This window comes from Hemiscyllium ocellatum, chromosome 13 (assembly GCF_020745735.1).
Source record: "Hemiscyllium ocellatum isolate sHemOce1 chromosome 13, sHemOce1.pat.X.cur, whole genome shotgun sequence".
Lineage (NCBI taxonomy): Eukaryota > Metazoa > Chordata > Chondrichthyes > Orectolobiformes > Hemiscylliidae > Hemiscyllium > Hemiscyllium ocellatum.
In genome coordinates, this window is record NC_083413.1 from 27945741 (window position 1) to 27968002 (window position 22262).

Sequence of the window (22262 nt, forward strand, 5' to 3'; positions counted from 1 at the left end):
TTTTGAAAGAGCATTTTCTCCTAAGCAGTTGCAGTGAGCTAGAAACTTCCCCAAGTCAATAAGTGTGGCGCTGGAAAAGCACAGCCGGCCAGACAGCATCCGAAGAGCAGGAGAGCCAACATTTTGAGCATAAGCTCTTCATCAGGAATGTGAAAGCTTATGCTGAATCATCGACTCTCCTGTTCCTTGGATGCTGCCTGACTGGCTGTACTTTTCCAGAGCTATACTTTTTGACTCTGATCTCCAGGATCTGCAGTCCTTACCTTCCCCTAGGAACTTCCCTGGCTCAAACTATTCATCTCAAAGACAAGAATCTCTCCCTTTGTGTTTGAAATGGTGGCACTATGTTTTTATACCCTAACTTTATTTCCCAATTGTAACACAGGAATAGATCAAAATCTCTGCAAAGTCATTTTATATGTTGCATTTGGTCACAGGTCTGCAAATTAACTTATCAAAAGCTTATAATTTCTTTTGTTCTACATTTTATTATAAATGGGGAAGACAGCATCCAGAGGGGCAGAGGGCTGCTCTCTCATTAAGGAAAGACAATCAGGAGTGGTTTAACCTGGGGGTCATGAGGCCTCAGGAAAGGGGGAAGAGGTTGAGAAGGAGAATCCTTTGTGGTAACCTTGGCTGGTGTAGGGATTGAACCCACACTGACAGGCCAAAAGTCCAGCCAGCTCTGATAGACAGGATTCAAAGTGCACATCATCTATGTGTTACAGCTAAGAAAAGTCAAATATAAGTTTCAGTGCAGCTATATTACTAGGCAATCCATTTTGCCAAGCATCAATTTTGGCAATGTTGAAAATCCAGTCCAATTTTGAACCTTACAAACAGTATCATGTTACTTCCCCTCTCTAAACTGTTTTTGATCTTTGATATTCTTTTTTATCACTAAACTCACCTACTAAAAAGTTATATGGTAATTTTGATCTCTTCAAGCAGTTGAGTAGTAAAAGTTCTATGAGTCAAGCAACAGGCAACTTTCACATTTTACCTGCATAGAGCCGTGCATTTCACATACAAAATAAAAGGTACCATGCTGGAGTCAAGGATCAGTAAGTATCTGTGGTACCAGTGATCCATACATTTAAATCCAGGATCTCATCTAAGACATTTACACACAAATGAATTGTAACATAAACCAAATGTTTGCTTACTGCTTTGGAAATAGCAGCAATCATTGTCCCTGAAAGGGCAGCAGCCATGCCGAATCGACCATTGTTCAGTATGTTCATGGCAACTTTAAACCCATTGCCAACTCCACCCAGTACATTTTCTGCTGGCACCTTCACATTGTCAAAGTAGACCTCAGCTGTGTTGGAAGCCTTGATTCCCATCTTCTTTTCAGGAGGACCACTGAATCAAAGCAAAAAAAAAATACCTTGAGGCACCTGTGTCATCTTGATGGATCAGGAAGTGAGCAAGATCCAAGTTAACCACAAAGAAAATTGGATCTTCCAAATATAATAATTGCGCTGGCTCAGTGGTCAGCACTATTGCCCCATGGACCCTCCCAGGTTCAATTCCATCCTTGGGTGATGGTCTGTGTGGAGTTTGCAGGTTCTCCCAGTGTCTGTGTGGGTTTCCTCCCACAATCCAAAGATGTGCAGGTTAGATGGATTGACTGTGTTAAATTGCCCATAGTGTGCAGGTTAGGTGGGTTAGTCATGGGAAATGTAGAGTTATGGGGATGGGATGCGCTCTGGCGGGTCAGTGTGCCAACTGGCCTGTTTCCATATTGTAGGGATTCAATTAAACTTTTAAATGATAAAGTATGCAAATGATATTTTATGCCCTTCCCCCAAAATCTGTTCTTACACTATCCGTTGGAAGACCAGCAAATAACAGGGTACAAGACCTTGGTCAATTCTGTTTTGTGATTATGTCTGCACTTTTGCAGGATTGGGTTAACTCAATATTCTTGCTTTTTCCATTCCAAATGGCAGGGATAGTCAGAAGCTGATAGTCACATGCTGCTTTGCAGAATGATAGAATGCTATTTTTGTCCATAATTCTCTATACAATGCAGTTGTCAATATCAGGTACACCAATTACCAAGGGGAGTGCCAGGGAAAATTCCAACAAATCCAACAGGAAAGAAATACACAGACAATGACAATTATGAGTCAAGGAAATATGTAGGCATCTGTCCTCTCAACTGGAAACAATGAAAGGCACAGGGAGATCAATCTAAGAGAAGAACATAGAACACAGAACATAGAAAAATACAGCGCAGTACAGGTCCTTTGCGCCGACCCAAGCCCACCTAACCTACACTAACCCACTATTCTCCATATGCCTATCCAATGCCCGTTTAAATGCCTATAAAGAGGGAGAGATCACCACTGCTACTGGCAGGGCATTCCATGAACCCACGACTCGCTGAGTAAAGAATCTACCCCTAATATCTGTCCTATACCTACCTCCCCTTAATTTAAAGCTATGCCTCCTCGTAATAGCTGACTCCATACGTGGAAAAAGATTCTCATTGTCAACCCTATCTAAACCCCTAATCATCTTGTACACCTCTATCAAGTCACCCCTAAACCTTCTTTTCTCCAATGAAAACAGACCCAAGTGCCTCAGCCTTTCCTCATACAATCTCCCTACCATACCATGGCAACATCCTGGTAAACCTCCTCTACACCCGTTCCAGTGCCTCCACATCCTTCCTATAGTATGGTGACCAAAAGTGCACACAATACTCCAGATGCGGTCGCACCAGAGTCTTATACAACTGCAACATGACCTCAGGACTCCGGAACTCAATTCCTCTATCAATAAAAGCCAGTACGCCATATGCCTTCTTCACGGCACTATTTACCTGGGTGGCAACTTTCAGAGATCTGTGTACATGGACACCAAGATCCCTCTGCTCATCCACACCACCAAGTATCTGACCATTAGCCCAGTACCCCATCTTCTTGTTACTCTTACCAAAGTGAATCACTTCACACTTACCTACATTGGACTCCATTTGCCACCTTTCTGCCCAGCTCTGCAGCTTATCTATATCCCGCTGTAACCTGCCACATCCTTCCTCGCTGTCAACAACTCCACCTACTTTCGTATCATCCGCAAACTTGCTCACTCAACCTTCTGGCCCTTCGTCCAGGTCATTTATAAAAATGACAAATAGCATGGTCCCAAAACAGATCCTCGCGGAACACCGCTAGTAACTGCACTCCAAGATGAACCTTTACCATCAACTACTACCCTCTGTCTTCTTCCAGCCAGCCAATTCCTAATCCAAATCTCTAATGCACCCTCAATGCCATACCTCCGTATTTTTTGCAGTAGCCTACCGTGGGGAACCTTATCAAACGCCTTATTAAAATCCATATACACCACATCTACATCCTGAAGGAAAATATTATCTTCAAAGATAAAAATGCACACCAGTATCTATTAAGTATAAAACAGGCTGAGAATGAAAAGCAGGAGCTATTTTTTAGGATACAATATAAACTGAGAATCTCCACACAATCAGCTCAAAAAAATCTAAAAACAAATCCTGTGAATGTGAATATTTACTGACAAAGCAGTTACAATAATTATAGCTAGCAATTATTGTTCATACCAACTTTAGACTGAATGTCTACTAACACCTGTTATAGAAAAGACAACTAATGAAAAATCAAAAGACACTGGTGTTTTGATCAGTGACGCATTTAATAAATCTTCCATTCAAACAAACAACAATATATAGCACCTTGAACATAGGAACAGGATACATCACACATGCAGCCTGTTGAGTCTGGTCCACCATTCAACACAGGACTACAGAAATATTATCGCACAGAAAGAGGCCCTTCAGCTGATCATATAGTTTGGCCAAATAATCCAATGCCCTCTTGAAAACCTTACATGATCATAGCTGATTGAATATGTCAATGCTTTTCACTCACCATATCCCTATAATCTTTTACACCACTGGTAATCAGAAATCTTTCAACTCTACCCTTAAACTGCGGAGCTTCCACAGTCATCCATTGTAGAGAATTCCAAAGCCTCATAGTCATCTGAAATATATAATTTATTCTCATTCCCTTTATTTTTGAAATGTGTCTAGTAGTTCTAGACTCTCAAACCAAGGAAAGCATCGTATTTATATCCTGCAGATAGGCTTCTGCAGGGAGGAAGTCCTAATCTTGGGAGTAGCCAGCCAATCTGTTTGGCCAGCAGCTCCAACTAAGCTGTAAGTGCCAGGAACTCAATGGTGGCTGCTACTGGAGCTGCAGACAGATCCACAGAGTTCAGCAGAGAACCTGGAGTGAGTTACATGTGGGGTATTGGTTGGGGACCTGAGCAACCTTAGGTAGTAGGGGTAAGAGGGATGCAGAGGCTGGGTTGAGGACAGGTAGGTGTAGGTTCCTTACTCTACATTTCTTATGCAGCTGTTGGACAGTGAAAATGACATCTCCTCAACCAGAGTTCTGTCTTAGATCCAAGCATCTTTGAACGCATCCCACAGCATGCTATACACCACGAGCTAGCAACATCCCAGTCTGCACAAAGTAGAGAAGGCCATCTGCCAGTTTCAGAACAACAAGGCTGCTGGAGCTTTGCAGTGTGAAGGCAAAAAGCTCCTGCTGCAGCTACATGCCCTCATCTGCATATCTGGAAGGAGGAGAGCATTACGAGAGAGCTCAGAGATGCCAGAGTCATGAACATTTTCAAAAAGGAACACGTCTGACTGTGATAACCACATGGGACTCTCCTTGCTGTCGAAGGTGAAAAAGTCATCACCAAGAATCTTCTCAACCATCTCCTGCCTGTGGCTGAGGAAGTTCTCCAGGAATCACAGTGTGACTTTCCGCCACGGAAGGGCACAACAGACATGATTTTCACTGAGCAACAGCTGCATGGCCTTCTTCGACCTTACAAAGGCCTTTGACACCATTGACAGGTAGTACCAGATGGGTAAGAAGGAAATGGGGCACTATCCTCAGGGCTTCCCTTGATATGTTTTTAATTCACTCATGGGCATTGCTGGCTGGCCTGCCCTTATTACAAATAGCATTCTCCCTCAGCCGCTATTTTAAAAACTAAAAGTAATTGGCTGTCCATTCCTGCCTGGCTATCCCAGCCATCTATATTATCATCTGGATACTATTGTTCAGGTCAACTGAGATTCCAACAAGCTATGCTGACCCTTAATTATTGATGTGTATTATATAAATATATTGTGGGCAAGTTATCAATTTTGGCACCTGCTCACCCTCTCGATTGTGCGAGTGAGCTTGGTGATTAGGAAGGCTAGCCAACACACACACACACACACACACACACACACACACGTGTGAAAGGGCTTATAATATCCAGCTCCCTATCTCTAATAGAAGTTAAGAAAAGATTTGGAGGAAAACCAAGACAAATAGTCAATTAGATTGAGAAACAGATTGTAAAAGCTCCCACAAACTTTCAGGAAAACTATAAGTGATCTAATAATATGAGATAATTGTAAGCATTTCTGACAACAGAGATAACAATAAACTGGAAGAAAAGTAGATACTTCGCCAAAGAGGCACTTCTTTAAAAATGCTTACCCGAAAATTGAGACAAAAAAAACTCAACACTTTTTTCACTTAACTGAGACACTCCTCCAAATTTTCTTTCCACTATAAATGCAGTGATTTTGTCCTTCTCCTTTCCAGTGTGTTTGTCCTTGACAGCAGTTTTTGCAAACACAGTGAAGATTTCTGCTGTGCCCCCATTACTGAAAGAAATTCAAAATAAATAACTGAACCAAATGTCCATGCAATTAGTTCTCTTCTCACTGCTTAAAAATGTAGTTATCAACAGCTTAAACCTTCAATGAGGAGCAACATTCAGTCAGGAAAATGGATTTTATGAATATATAGCCTTAAAACAACCGAAAACAACAAGAATGAAATTCACGCTAGACTGAGCAACCTGAATGTTTCTCTTTGGAATGGACTTCCTATCGGAAACATGTCTGACATCCCATAGTGCCCATCCCAGCTTCAACCCTGTGTCAGAGCTCATAAGGGGTTCAATACTAACAGTGGATCACTGTTGTTAAGGTTAAAAAGTAATCCCCACTTCCTCTCTAGCAGTAATGAAACAGAACATATTCTATAGTGTGAAGTTGATCACACCATCTGAAGGTGCAATGAAATGCTTGTTTCACTGGAATGAGGACCCTCCACTGTGGGTTTTATCCAACAACAGGCCTATCAGTAGCTACAAAGACAAAAATTGCTGGAAAAGCTCGGCAGGTCTGGCAGCATCTGAGGAACATCACTAGACCCGAAACATTAACTGATTTTTCTCCACAGATGCTGCCAGACTTGCTGAGCTTTTGCAGCAAATTTCTGGGTCTTTTTTCTGACTTCCAGCATTCACAGTTCTTTTGGTTTTTATTTCCTATTGGTAACTACATTGTTGGTGTATTTAGGTTAGATTAGATTAGATTACTTACAGTGTGGAAACAGGCCCTTCAGCCCAACAAGTCCACACCAACCCTCCGAAGAGCAAACCACCCAGACCCATTCCCCTACATTTACCCCTTCACCTAACACTACGGGAAATTTACCATGGCCAATTCACCTAACCTGCACATTTTTGGACTGTGGGAGAAAACCGGAGCACGCAGAGGGAGCCCACACAGACACAGGGAGATTGCACAAACTCACACAGACTGTTGCCTGAGGCAGTAATTGAACCCAGGTCTCTGGTGCTAACTACTGTGCCACTGTACTGCTTAGTGAAGAAGGAGACTGCTTCAAGATTTTCCTTCATTCATTTTGGTAGGTACTACTACTTTTCCAGACTTAGCATCTGCCGCATGGTGCATCCAGGAAACAAGAGAATTGTCAATTCATTTTACACATGAAACCCTAATCTTGAGAATACAGTTGACACTCACCTAATCCAGAGCTTGCCCCCATTCAGAATGTAGTTTTCACCCTTCTCCACAGCAGTTGTTTTTATAGAGGCTGCATCAGACCCACTAGCTGTTTCAGTGAGGCAGAAGGCAGCTATTGTTTTACCTACAAATGGATAATCAAAAGAATAAGTAGGACAAAAGAACTTTTGTGGTTTGGCACCTATTTGGGATCTGGCGAAAATCCAATTGTCCTTTAGTGTTGAGTTTCCTTTTGTCAGTCCCTGCTAGTCGAAGTCAATCACATACATTCTCCCCAAATGACATGAAACTCTCACTCTCACAGACAAAATTCACAGAAGGGTTAATCTGAAAACATAAAATTTAGCCAGTTTGGTACTGAGGAGGAAAAGTAAAGGGGATTTCTTTTCTCTACATGTTTCCCTTAATTTTCTCTTAATTTGCATTTCAGGAAGGAACCCAACTGTTTAAGACAAAACACCACCAAGTTATTGAATCACCAAATTAAAGAGACCCAGCTCTTTCTTTCCACTTTCTAACCAACCTGTTCAGTGATGTTATTGCACACCATTGCAGCAGAGTAGGATTGGAACCCAGGATTACTTGCTGGGAGGTATGGACATTACTGCTGTAGTGCAAGTGCCCTTATAGTTTCCTGTTTACTGAAGCAGTCCATGCGCACAAGCAATAAGGTCTGGACAACTTGTACTATTACACACTTCTGGAGCATTGGAATTCCCCAGATCTTGTGGTTCAGATCTCATCAATACTGCAACTGTTCTGCTTCATCCTTAAAGGGATATGCATTTCTTACACTGATAAAATGAACCACAAATTCTGTGGCCATAAAGTTTGTGAGGGTTAATTCCGACATCAGATCAAATTATGAATGGTACATAATGAGCCATGTCTAGAATACACCTTTCAGAGTGTATATCACCTATGTAAAGTCATCCAGCCTTTAATATACTTGTTTTATTATTCATTCATGGGAGAAAGCATTTCTGGCAAGGCCAGTATTTATTGTTCAAAGGACAGTTAAGAGTCAACTGCATTGCTGTCATAACTCAGGCAGTCATTTTCTAATTGAAAAATGTTAAGCAAATCTCTCAGCCAATTTTGCCCCCTCAAGCCTGGGCCCAAGCCTTTTACTACAATCAGTAGTGAATAAATCAGCTGCATCTCAAAAGAGATTGGAATCAAAGTTTTACCCTTAATCTGTAAAGGTTCCCAGTATAGGTTCTCAGTCCAGTTGAGGTCTTGTGCAAATTTAAAGGGTGGATTCCTGGGTGAATTTTAATAAAAACTAGTTTTGTGATTACTGAAACTGCCACACCAGCACTGACCTCCATTAGAACAGGGTAACCATTTAACCAGATGTTTATTTGGTTGGTTCTGATTTAGACGTTGCTACGCAATTCAACTATTCCAACACAGATATAGGTGGACTTTCCAGAGTGTGCACTCTCCTAGATGCCTGTATGGAAGTTCTTACTCAATTTAGGTCTGTGGGACACTTTTGCTGTCTCAAGTCCGCAAACCGACAGCAAGTCTAATGGCTTGCTGGCCCATTCCTGAAGAAAGTTTTAACCATTTGGCCAAGGCTTGGCTTTGTTTTAGGATTTTGCTGTGGGCGACCGAGAGTCATTCTGTTCAGGATATGTTCTTATTGTCACTACGCAATTGCCTTCACTCAAATGTTGCTCCCCAACCTTAGTCAGACAGATAAGAGTGTCCACTTCCAACAGAATACCCTGAAACTCACTTAATCAACTTGCCACATTTTCCAATGATAAAGCCAGTTGCACTGTCTCTTTGAAGTCCAGTTGGGCATCAGCTAGTAGGCAATTTTGCATCATTAATCCCATATACCAAGCTCTCAGGACATCATTGAGGTTTAATTCAAAGTCACATGCCTTTGCTAGTCATCTTAAACAAGTCAAAAATCAGGTTATGATTCCCCTGATTCCTGAGTTGCCCAGTAAAACTGATAGTATCTCAGAATTAGAGGAGGTTTGGGTCGTAATATTCCTATCTAAATCTGTCAACCTCTTCAAAGCTTTAATATCTAATGCCTCAGGAAATGTTCAGCTCCTAATAACCAAAAATGCTGCGGGCCCACAAATTGTCAGGAGAATTTTTCCATGCTTTTCATCTCCTCCAATGTCATTTGCCTGGAAAAACAAATACTGGGCCCAGTCTTTGATGGCAGGAGTCAAGCTTCCCAAAAAACTGCTTGATGCCAGAAATGCTTAACCCAACTCTAAAACAATCGTTGCAAGTGAATTCCTTCAGGAGCATGTTTTACTTTCGTTACCACTGAATAACTCCACAGAGGCCAGTATCCCATAAGATCATAAGACATAGAGTAGAAGTTAGGCCATTCAGCCCATTGAATCTGCTCCACCATTCAATCATGGCTGATAAGTTTCTCAACCCTAGTCTCTCTCTTTCTCCCCACTTGATCCACTTGCCAATCAAGAACCTACTTATCTCCATCTTAAATATACTCAATGACCTGTCCTTCCATAGATTCACCATTCTCCTTATCTCCGTTCTAAAATGCCTTCCCTTTCCTGTAAGGCTATGCCTTCAGGTCCTAGTCTCTCTGACCAATGGAAACATCTTCCCAACATCCACTCTGTCCATGCAATTCAGTATTCCATATGTTTCAATTAGATCCCCTCTCATCCTTCTAAACTCCATCAAGTATAATCCCAGAGTCCTCAAATATTCCTCATATGTTTAGCTTTTCATTCCTGGGAGCATTCTCGTGAACCTCCTCTGAAGCCGCTCCAAGGCCGGGACACCCTTCCTGAGATACGGGCCCAAAACTGTGCACAATATTCTAAATGTGGCCTGACCAGAGGCTTATAGAACCTCAGAAGTGCATTCCTGCTTTTTTATTCAAGCCCTCTCAAAATAAATGCCATCACTGCATTTGACTTCCTACCTACTGACTCAACCTACAAGTTTACCTTCACAGAATCCCAGACCAGAACTGGCAATTCACTTTGCACTTCAGACTTCTGAATTTTCTTCCCACTTAGAAAGTAGTCCAAGCTTCTAATCTTCCTCCCAAAATGCATGATCTCACACTTTCCCACATTGTACTCCATCTGCCACTTCACCAAGTCACTTTCTATTTACATGTGAAGAGTCCTTGACATTGAGCTCCCTCAGAGCCAAATTTCGGTGTGAACAGGATGACTGACCTTCCTGTTTATATCCGACAGCCAAGGCTCCCTGAATGGACCAGATTAACAGCCCCAATCAAGGAACTCATATTCTATGGGATCCTTCTGGCTGACCTCGTTATCATCACTACACCTGGGTCTTTTTGTTTCAAGGTGGCTTTAGCGAAGTAGCAGCCTTTGTGTCCAGGTCCTAGGCCCAGAGCTCATCTACTTCCATCTGCCATTCTTTTTCTCGCTCTCTTCCTTTTATATTTGCTCTTTCTTTATGTCTTTTCTTTCCTTTTCCAGTGGCATCAGTCCCCTTCCCAGTAGTGTTGGCAGCAGCGGGTTCCTTTGTTGAAACGTCACTGCCAGAAGGTGGCAGCAGCACAACATAAGCTGCTGGTACACTAGCAGCTTTGGTGTGGTGGACATAGTATATGAGCCCAGCGTGGGCACATGCAGCAATTACATCAGTTGGAGGCAAGATGGCACCAACAAATTGCAGCACACTTCTGCCAGCAGTGGTGCAGCTCCAGGTGGTAACGTTCCTTCTGTGGCAGCATGCGGGTATGTGGGGCACCTGAGTGTTCGCGGACTGAGGGGTGGACATTGTATCTGCTTTCTCAGGTGGCAAGGACTCATGGCAGAGGTAGGGGTGTAAGCTGGGTATTTCCTTTGGGCTGTGTCTTTCACTTATGATTCTGTTTTTAATCCTGTTCTTTGTATACTAAGATGGTGCCAGAAAATGATGATTTTGCACAGTTTTCACTGTGCTCCTGCATTCCTGTACTTGAGTACACGAGGCAATAAAGCCTAAAACTAAATCTGGATTAGCAGTGATAATACTACGCAGCCCTCTCCCTCTTACTCCCCCCTTGTGAAGAACAGCCTCAACCAATTTATTTCTACAAATGTCATAAGTAATGTATACATTTGACCAGGGAACATAAAAACACAATGCCTATTCATAAGTAGTAGATTTCCTATACCCTGGAGCTCTGAATGAAGTCTCACCCACCTGATGCAAGGTCAGGCAAATATTTCTTCTTCTGTTCATCAGTGCCAAATAATAAAATTCCTTTAAATCCAATAGATTGATGAGCCCCAAGGGTAATGCCCACTGCAAGGTCATGATGACCAACGATTTCCACCAGTCTAGCATACTGTGTAGAATTGAAAAATGGATGGTAAAGTACAACAGAATGCAAAATTCATAAATATTTGCAGTTCATCAGCAAGCAATTGAATAAAAACCAAGAATAATTGTATTCCAAGAGTGTAAATATCCAATTCATTTCCTGAAGAGGCAACAAGTTGGGAAAGTGATAAATTTTCTTTCTGCTTCAGCCAAAAAGAACAACCAAATTGTTTCCTTGTAACAATAAGACTGTGCACTTCAAGGACCAGAAAGACAGTTTAAAAATAAGAGGTCTGTCATTTAAATGGTGGTGATGAGGAATTTTGTTGTTGAGTCATTGGTCTTTGGGATTCTCTCCATCAGAAAGCAGTGGAGGCAGTGTCATTGAATATATTCAAGGGCAAGTTTGACAGATTTTTGATTTACAAGAGACCAATCAAAAAAGTCATAATCAGATTAGCCATAATCTTACTGAAACAAAAACAGAAACTGCTGGAAAGGAAGCAGAGTCAACGTTTTGAGTCCAGTCACCTGAAGAAAGGAATTTTATCATTTGGTACTAATGCACAAATCAAGGGTCACTGAACACAAAACATTAACCCAGCTTTCTGACCACAGATGCTGCCAGACCTGCTGAGTTCTTCCAGCAATTTCTGTTTCTCTTTCAGATCTTCAGCATCTGCAGTTTTTTGTTTTATTTTAATCTTATTGAATGCTGGAACATATTCGATGGGCTAAATCGCCAACTCCTGCACCTCTCTGTTATGATCTTAATCTGATCGTGTCTTTAATTGCAAATTGGGTACCAAAGGAGCCTCAGGATAGTTCCTTCTAAATGGCAAGATACCAAACAGTGAGAACAAACTTTAGTGATCTGTCCTCAAGGACAAGATATGGCTAAGGACTGATGGTTTCTTGGGTCTGCAAATACGGAATCTAGTGAATTACCTTTTCTAAGCTATGAAAGGTAACAATGGCACTAAGGAGTACCTCCTTCACCAACATAATATTTAACAAAATAAGATGGCATAGTAGCTCAGTGGTTAGCACTGCTGCCTCACAGCAGCAGGGACCTGGGTTTGATTCCAGCCTCGGGTGACTGTTTGTGTGGAGTTCACACATTCACCCTGTGTCTGTGTGGGTGTGCTCTGACTTCCTCCCACAGTCCAAAGATGTGCAGACCAGGTGAATTGGCCATGCTAAATTGTGCATAGTGTTAGGTGCATGGATCTGGGTGGGTTACTCTTTAGAGGGTCATTGTGGACTTGTTGGACTGAAAGGAATCTAATCAAGGATGCAACTAAGAGGAGCAGGGTAGATGGTTCAGCCATCAATCTTCACCGCCATTTGATATGATCATAGCTGATTTGCCCTAGGCCTCAACTCTTTTGTGTCAGCTCAGCATAGCTGTCAACTTTCTGTGTCAAAACATTCGACACATTCACTATCCTCTGGGAGAAGAAATTCCTTCACACATCAGTTTTAACTAAGTATCCCCTTATTCTGTAACTATATCACTCAGTTTGAAATTCTCCCAGGTATGGAAATATCTTCTCAATATCTAGAATCTTGCACATTTCAATAAGATCACCCCTCATTCTTCTAAACTCTGATGAACAAAGAACAAATTTGTTTAGCCATTCTTGAAAAGTCAACCCCTTCATTCCAGAAATTACACTTCAAACAGTCTCCAGTATCTGAACTTTTTTTTAAAATACAGGACCAAAACCAATCTCCAGGTGCATCCTCACTGACACACACACTGTACAATTGTAATATGACTTCCCTGTTTTTAAACTCCAACCTCTGGCAATAAAAACTAAACTTCTATTTGCCCTCAATTAATTGCTGCAAATGCATGCTTATGTTTTATGTTTCATGCTGCCAAGATCCCACAGACTACACTTCGTTGGAGTCTTTCCTATTTAAATAATAATCTGTCTTTATTCCTTCTACCAATATGCAAGACCTCACATTTTCCCACGTTAAACTTCATCTGTTCCACTCACTCAACTTCTCCAATTTCCCTTGCAAATTCCTTATATTCTCAACATAATACACCCTCCCACTTATTTTTGTACCTTCAGCAAATTTGGATATATCCCACATGTCCAATCCTCCTCGTCATTAATATAGGTAATAAAGGCCCAATAATCCTGGCTCTCTGTCTAGTGTGTGTTAACCAATCTCAATCCATAACGAAAATGAAATAACTCCACAGAGGTCAGTATCCCATCACCAAGTCATATTTTATTTACACATGAACACTCACTGGCTACAGTACTGTCTCATACTGTGTCATTATCACTGACACTCACCCTTTTTATATGTCAGTCAGGGCTCTCTGATTAGACCTGATGAACAGCCACATTCAGGGGACTCATATTCTATGAGGTCCATTTGGATGACCTCATTACAATCACCACAATTAATATTGTGTACTCATAGATTGTACAATAACGTTTTAGACGGCACCTTACTGAATGCCTTCTGAAAATCTAAACATATTAGATCTATCAGTCCCCCTTTATTAACTCTGCTTACTGTAGCATCAAAAAACTGTGGAAAGTTTGTTAAATATGATTTCCCATTCACAAAACCATGTTATCTCTGTTTAATTACCAGCCTCATCTTTCAAAGGGTCAACACTTACTTGAGCGACTTTTAAAAATATTTTTCGATAGTTTGCCAGTAACTCAAGCCAATTCCTTTGGATCATTGCTGAAAAAAAGAGACTTCTTGCCAAAGCTTTTCATGGGGCATTCATCAGGACAAACACAAGAATGGCAAATTTCAAACGATCACAACAATTATATTATGGGAGAAGATTATGTTCATTGGTGGGAACGATGACTCTGATTGCCACGACCTTGACATGGAAAAAACAATGGGACTATAGTCTCCCGAAACTCCTGGGTAATTGAAAAGTGGCATTAGGATTGAACATGTTCCCTTGGTTTGCAGAGAAGATACTCCTGGTCTATGAGCACATGTCACTTCCACTAAGAATAAATGAGTCTTGATATCAGCTTGATGATCTTAAACTGTTTGTTAGCATGGTTATTAGCACACTCAGAATTGTTCAGTGAGTGTTGTGAATCAAAAAAAAATCTTACAACGGATGTTTTGCTTTTGGGCTATGTAAGTGAAAGCTGTTGGAATATGACCTCTCTATTAAAAGCAACTAAAGGGAGCATACTGACCTCATCAGACAATTGTTGGAACCATACCTGGTCATGGACCAGCACAGAAATTCAAATTTTGTTTTGAAGGTAGAAAAGATTTAAAAATCTGGCACAGCTCCTTTGTTACTCTGGCACTGCCAGGCTCACCTGTTTTTTGTTAAATGGATTTGCAAGTTATCACAAAAGCACAGTTGAAGGCCATTTTGTCCATTGTATCTATGCTGACTCTCTGAAGGAGCAATTTATCTTATGCCACACCCTGATCCTCTCCCTATAAACCTGAACATTCTTCAGGGTTCAACTGTTCTCTCGTATTTCATCTGCAACCTTTGCATTATAGTTCTCTCCAAAGCCAAACTTGAAGCAATCCCTTATAACTCGACAAGTCCCTGGTGAGACCACACTTGGAATATTGTGTCCAGTTCTGGTCATCCTACTATAGGAAAGTTACAGAGGCTTTGGAGAGGGTGCAAAGAAGGTTTACGAGGATGCTGCCTGGATTGGAGGGCTTGCCTTATGAAGGAAGGTTGAATAAGCTCAGACTTTTCTCTCTGGAAAGAAGGAGGAAGAGAGGAGACCTGATCGAGGTGTACAAAATAATGAGAGGAATAGATAGAGTCAATAGCCAGAGACTTTTCACCAGGGTAGGATTGACTGGTACGAGAAGTCATAGTTTGAAGATATTAGGAGGAAGGTATGAAGGAGACATCAGAGGTAGGTTCTTTAAGCAGAGGGTTGTGAATTCGTGGAATGCATTGCCAGCTGTGGTGGTGGAAGCGAAGTCATTGGGGACATTTAAGGGACTGCTGGACATGCACATGGATAGCAGTGAGTTGAGGGGTGCGTATGTTAAATTACTATGGTTTACATTAGGATTAAGTCTCAGCACAACATCATGGGCCTAAGGGCCTGTTCTGTGCTGTACTTTTCTATAACTCCATGCTCACCTGGAACTAGAAGATTCCACCACATACACTTGTAACTGAGTCAGCTGCCTGCTGCCAGCTGGGAGAATTTTTCATTGAAATTCTAAAGAATGCGGAGGGTGGTCTCATAGCCACCTATAAAATTCTAACCGGACTAGATAGGGTAAATGCAAAATGTTCCCTATGCTGAGGAGTCCAGAACAAGGAGTTATAGATTAATGATATGACTTATACCATTTAGGGCTGAGATGAGAAGAAGTTTCTTCACTCAGAGACAGATGATCCCATAGAATTCTCTGCCACAGAAAATGGTTGAGGTCAAGACATCAAATGTCTTCAAGAAGGAGTTAGATATAGTTCTTGTGGTTAAAGGGTTTAAGGATAAAATGAGAACAGGATAGTGAGTTGGATGATCAACCATGATCATAGTGAATGGTGGAGCAAGCTCAAATGCCTTATCATTGAATCCCTACAATCTGGAAGGAGGCCATTTGGTCTATTGAGTCTGCACCAACCCTCTGAAGAGCATCCCAATCAGTCAGCCCCTTAGTTCACCTAGCCTGCACACCCCTAGACACTACAGACAATTTATCATGAATAATCCACCTAAGCTGCACACCTTTTAACTGTGGGAGGAAACCAAAGCACCCGGAGGAAACGCACATAGATGCTGGGAGAACATGCAATCTCCACACAGACAGATGCCCTGGCTGGAATCGAACTGGGCACCTGGTGCTGTGAGGCAGCAGAGCTAACTACTGTGCTGCCCGCACAGAAATGGTCTTCTCCTGTTCCTATTTTCTATGTTTCATTGTTTTTAATGCTTCAATCACATTCTTTCACCTGGTGCTGTGAATTTTATGATAAGAAGAACTTTCTTTCGGAGGCAGGTTTCTATGATTCAACATAGCTGATTGGCTAACCCCTTTCAAGGAGCAAGCTATTTTTAGCCTTAATCTTATATTGTTCACCATGCAAATGGCATTCTGGAAGGTATTCTATCTGCGCTGTTGCTAATGGAAAGCTCAGTGTTCCAGTTTGTGAATTTGCTACAGGATATTAAAAAACTAACTTGTGATTAAACTTGGGAGTTACATCTACTCTCCAGGGCTAATGCATACACATTCTTTTTCTTTTACTTTCTTTTAACAGACTCATTGCAGTTATTAGGGGCAAGCAAACAGTAATATGATGATGAAGACAATGAGAAACAAAAAAAGATACTTGGGCTTCTGGAAGATAGTGATCCTGCTCTATCAGCCTTAGTAACTCCTCAGCTGACAGCCCTCCTGATGAGTTTCAGTCGCTCGATTACTGATGCACATCCCTTTACTTGAAGTAATCTTCTACTTTCCCTTATGCTTTCTTTTTCCCCTCTTCCTGCCCCTGCCCAGGCAGAATATAGAAAAGCTGTCATGGGGATAAACCCATGCTACTCTATTGTAATCTTTACAGAGGTTAAGAGCTAACATAGGGCAGTGCAGAGCACCCCTCTCCATTAATTTAAGATCCAAGTCATTAGCTGACCAAAGCAAAAATAAACACTTGAGAAAATGGATGTGGATCTGAGATATGAGCAAGAATTTTCAAAGTTGTGATGCCTTTATGAGCAACAACTGAACCAGGCTGAAATGACTAATTTTTCTGACCATAGGTTACACTGAGTACAGTTGAAGGGTAGGGAGGGGTCCCAATATCTCATACGAATCCTGATACCTTAAAACCATCCTAACATGTTCATCTGATTTGCCCATTTAAATTGGAAGGGTGCATGGAGAAAAGCCCTGTTACAGGACCAGGAACCTCTCAGCTGACACATGATGGAGTGAAATGGACCTTGCCCCATAAATAATGACCTTGAAAACAACAGGTACCCACACCTCACCCTGTCATACCAGAACAAACAAGGAATTTCAAGGCTTTGACAATAACATGGAAAGACAATGTAATTCAAATTCAATTTTAAAAATGCATCCTTATAGCCAAAATTTCAAGTTATGCATTAACAGTGTGTTAATTGCATATGATCAATACAACATTATTCTTATTTACTCTGATCCTGTTAAAGATAAGAGATTGAAGGATTTAATTTGAGCATCCCTCATATTCTAACTAGACGTCGGTATAGAAACTCCTGCTGAAACCTAGTCTTCAGAGAAGAGCAGAAATAGCTGAGGCCCTTACCTGAGAATTTTTGAGTCCCAAACCCCCAAGATCAACAGGAACCTGCAAACCAAAAGCTCCCATTTCCTTTAAACCTTCCATGGTCTTATCCTCTACCTTCTCCAGTCTATCATTTTCAGCAGGGTTGTTGACCTCCTAGAATAAAAATGCAGTAATTAGAACTCAGCATCAGGAAACCCAGTTTCCTGTTCAGTTTCTCATGACATACTTTCTGTGGGAAATGCGTGAATCTTGACAACAAGTGTGGACCGGCTTTTGATTAAGGAAATGGGACAGTAGTGCTGATCCCCTTACCCACCATCACAGATGTGCACTTCCAAAAGGAGTTTTGAGAATAAGATTAAGAATGGAAATGTAGTTTTACTTTCCTAACCAAACAGCAACAAAGCAGGATCAAATAAAATGCGATCATTGAAATTCCTGAACATGAGTGAAATTAAGCAGAATATTTTTTCTGAACTCAGTGTTATTTATAACAAACCTTCAGAACAGTCATCCTAATGTACACAGTAACCAAACTGAGATAAAAAAAGGAAGTCAGCATGATATTACTTACCTGGAAAAACTTGGAGACTGGGTCCACCAGCTCCTTAAGAAACTGTGACTGCTCACTATTTAGAACTGCATGAAAGAACAACAGAACGCATATTTAAATTGAATTCTCAAATAAAGATCACATTTCAAAATTACACCTCTTATGTTCACATTTTCTCTACATCTCAAAAAGGCTGGAACACGTAGAAGTTTTCTTAAATTGCACTAATTCTATAATGGTTTGTATTACTGGCCACCAACAGATCATTATTAGCAGTGGCTTCCAGTTTGTTTTGGACAGTCATTGAAGACAGGAAGGGCAGAAAGGCCTCTTTCTGTGCTTTGCCTTTTCTATGTATAGTTTTCTTGCACCATTACTTCTTGCATCCCAGAAGGATGTCACCTTCAGTTCTCTTCTCTCTCTGGAGTTTAGGTGGGGTTATTCAGCCATGAAACTTTTGCGTGTGAAATTTAAAGACATGGGGATTATACAGCTGTAGGTTCCAAGTTTGTGCAGGTGGATTGCAAGAAATAATGAAGGCTACCATGATACATTGTGATAATTGCCATATGCATTGTAAAAGATTAAGCCTAGAAATATCATGCACATGGAAGCAAACAGAAATGGAAAATCAGTCATGCTTAACGGATCTTGCCATATGAAGTTGGCTGTTGGGCAGGCTTTCACCCAAGGCATGAGTGGCTTGAAATGTGTCCAGAGGGTAGGTTGACTATGTCGAGACCTCAAATGGAAAACATAGAGTCATAGAGATGTACAGCATGGAAACAGACCCTTCGGTCCAACCTGTCTATGCCGACCAGATATCCCAACTCGATCTAGTCCCACCTGCCAACACCCGGCCCATAGCCCCTCTCACCCTAAACCTATGCCCTCTAGTTCTGGACTCCCCGATTTCAGGGAAAAGACTTTGTCTATTTATCCTATCCATGCCCCTCATAATTTTGTAAACCTCTATAAGTTCACCCCTCAGCCTCTGACGCTCCAGGAAAACACCCCACCCTTTTCAGCCTCTATCTATAGCTCAAATACTCCAACCCTGGCAACATCCTTGTACATCTTTTCTGAACCCTTTCAAGTTTCACAACATCTTTCCGATAGGAAGGAGACCAGAATTGCACACAATATTTCAACGTGGCCTAACCAATGTCCTGTACAGCCATAACATGACCTCCCAACTCCTGTAATTAATCAATACTCTGACCAATAAAAGAAAGCATACCAAACGCTTTCTTCATTATCCTACCTACTTGTGACTCCACTTTCAAGGAGCTATGAACCTGCACTCCAAGGTCTCTTTGTTCACCAACACTCCCTAGGACCTTACCATTAAGTGTATAAGTCTTGCTAAGATTTGCTTTCCCAAAATGCAGCACCTCGCATTTATCTGAATGAAACTCCATCTGCCACTCATCAGCCCATTGGCCTATCTGATCAAGATCCTGGTGTACTCTGAGGTAACCTTCGTCACTGTCCACTACACCTCCAATTTTGGTGTCATCTGCAAACTTATTAACTGTACCTCTTATGCTCATCTGAAAATCATTTAGGTAAATGACAAAAAGTAGAGGACCCAGCACCGATTCTTGTGGCACTTTTGGGACATGAACATTGCTACTGTCCAGCATTTTTATTGTCCATCCCTAGTTGCCCTTGAGAAAATGGTGTTCGCTGCCGTCTTAAACAGCTGCAGTCTACATGCTGTAGGTTAACCCACAATACCTTTAAAGAGGAAATGTCAGGAGTTTTACACAGTGATGATACTTCCAAGTCAAAACTTGGAGGGGTACTTCCAGGTGGTGGTGTATCTACATATCCGCTGCTCTTGTTCTTCTAGATGGAAGTGGTAATGGGTAAGGAGATGCTGTCCAAGGATTTTGATGAATTTCTGCAGTACATCTTGCAGATAATACACACTGCTGCTACTGAGAATCAGTGACAGAGAGATGGATGCTTATAGACGTTGTGCTAATCAAGCAGACTGCTTTTCCCTGAATGGTGTCAAGATTCTTGAGTCTTGTTGGAGCTGCATCTATCTGGGTAGATGGAAAGTATTTTGTTACACTTCTGACTTGTGTCTTGTCAGTGGTGGACAGGCTTTGGGGAGTCAGGAGGTGAGTTATGTGCTGCAGTTTTCCAAGTCTTTGACCTGCTCTTGTAGCCACTGTGTTTACATGACAAATCCAGTTGAGTTTCCGGTCAATGGTAAACCAAAGATGTTGATAGTGGGAGAATCAATGATATTAATGTCATCATTAATGTCAAGGGGCATATTATCTCTTATTTGAGATGGTCATCACATTGCGTTTGTGTGGTGTAAATATTACTTGCCACTTGTCAGCTCAAGCCTGGATATTGTCCAGACCTTGCTGTATTTAAACATGGACTGCTTCAGTATCTGAGAAGTCATGAATGGTTCTGAACATCATGCAATCATCAGTGAACATTTACATTTCTCATCTTATGATGGAGGGAAAGTAATTGATAGAGCTGCTAAACGTGGTTGGTTCTAGGACACTATCCTGAGGAACTCTTGCGGAGATGTCCTGGAGCTGAGATGACAGACCTCCAACAACTAAAACTATTTCCTATGTGCCAGATATGACTTTAACCAGTGAAACGTTTTCCCTGATACCCATTGATTCCAGTTTGCCAGGGTTCCTTGATGCCACACTTGGCCATGATGTCAAGGGCTGTCACTCTCACCTCACCTCTGGATTTCAGCTCTTTTGTCCATGTTTGTAATAAGGTCAGATGTTCAGTAGCCCTGGCAGAACCCAAACTGGGCATCACTGAATGGACTATATCTGAGCAGGTGCTGTTTAATTGTAATGGTTGATGACACACTTCTTCAGTTTATGGACAATTGAGAGTGGACTGATGGGCCAGTAATTGGCCGTATTGGATTTGACCTGTTTTTTGTGGATAGGACATACCTGGGCAATTTTCCCATTGTCAGGTAGATGTCAGTGTTGTAACTGTTTGTAACACCTCACTGAGGCTGGGGATAGTTGGGGAACTTCACCCTCTAATAAGTTGCTTAATTGCCCACCACCATCCACAACTCCAATAGAGTCAGCCCACAGCTCCAACAATTTGCTCTGCACACTTTCTTCATGATTGTGATCTTCAGGAGTTCCTGACTCCCTTCCATTTCTTGATTTGTTGCTAAATCTAGAATGTTGTTTGTATTCTCTATTGTTAAGGTCAATGCTAAATACCTGTTTAATTATTATGCCATCTGATCACTTCATATTATTAACTCTCCAGTTTCATTTCCTGCAGCATCAATGCTTGTTTTGTTAACTCCTGAGATTTAGGAAGACTCCACAATGCTTGGTTCTAATCTGCACATGATCTCTGACACCTCTGCCTGATATTCCCCTGCTTGCTTGTGCATCTCTGTCAGCTCCTCAATGACCAATCCAGAGCCTCGTCACCTGCACTAGAATCAGCAGGGAGCTAATCTACAGAGGTCCTCTAAGTTTCAGAGATCTCAGCCATTTCCTCTGCCTTGAATTATTATCCTGCATTGAAGATTTTTGCAGAAGTTTATACAACATAAAAACACATTAAGTAGGAGCAGATTTCTTTACAGTGATCCTCTGGCGGCAGTTCTCACCAATGGTATAAGATCTGATCATTTTAACATTGGTCAGGGTAATCAGCAAGGCTGTCCCCTTTCACCTTTGATTTTCACATTAGTGATTGAGCCGTTGGCGGAGGGCATTCGTGGGGACACTAATATAGCTGCCCCAAAGGTGGGGTCGAAGGTGCATAAGATTACAGTATATTCGGATGATGTTCTCATTTTTCTCTCGAACCCAGTAGTCTCAGTGCCCTGTTTGGTACAGTGTATTAATTTATTTGGTTCTTTCTCAGGTTGCAAGATCAATTTTTCAATGAGGCAGATGGAGGCTATGCCTATGAGGGGAATACCTGGCGTGGAAGATGGGTTCCCCTTTAAGTGGGTGCAGGGAAGTTTTCTTTATTTGGGCCTCTCTGTTACCCCTAGCTTTGATCAGTTATTCAAGGCTAACTTTGTTCATTTGTTTGACAAGATTAAACAAGACCTTCATGGATGGGGGGGGAGGTTCCAATATCTTGGCTGGGGTCGAGTCGCTCTTATCAAAATGAATGTTCTTCCTTGTTTATTGTACCCTTTACAGATGCTCCCTTTGTTCTTTCCTAGGCAAACATTTTGGAAATTGAATGGC

The 22262-nt window shown here is 41.6% G+C and overlaps 1 protein-coding gene across 1 annotated transcript in view; it reads right to left on the minus strand.

The window, feature by feature from the left end:
- The window catches only part of LOC132821718 (very long-chain specific acyl-CoA dehydrogenase, mitochondrial-like), a 56215-nt gene extending 34440 nt beyond the window's left edge, over positions 1-21775 (minus strand). The window contains exons 1-7 of the mRNA XM_060834425.1: positions 21733-21775; positions 18049-18113; positions 17493-17627; positions 11078-11222; positions 6902-7025; positions 5603-5728; positions 1167-1365 (exon numbers count right to left, since the gene is read on the minus strand). Coding sequence (XP_060690408.1) covers positions 1167-1365; positions 5603-5728; positions 6902-7025; positions 11078-11222; positions 17493-17627; positions 18049-18113; positions 21733-21775 — 837 coding nt within the window. The remainder of the gene's footprint in view (positions 1-1166; positions 1366-5602; positions 5729-6901; positions 7026-11077; positions 11223-17492; positions 17628-18048; positions 18114-21732) is intronic.
- Between the last annotated feature and the right edge of the window lie 487 nt (positions 21776-22262).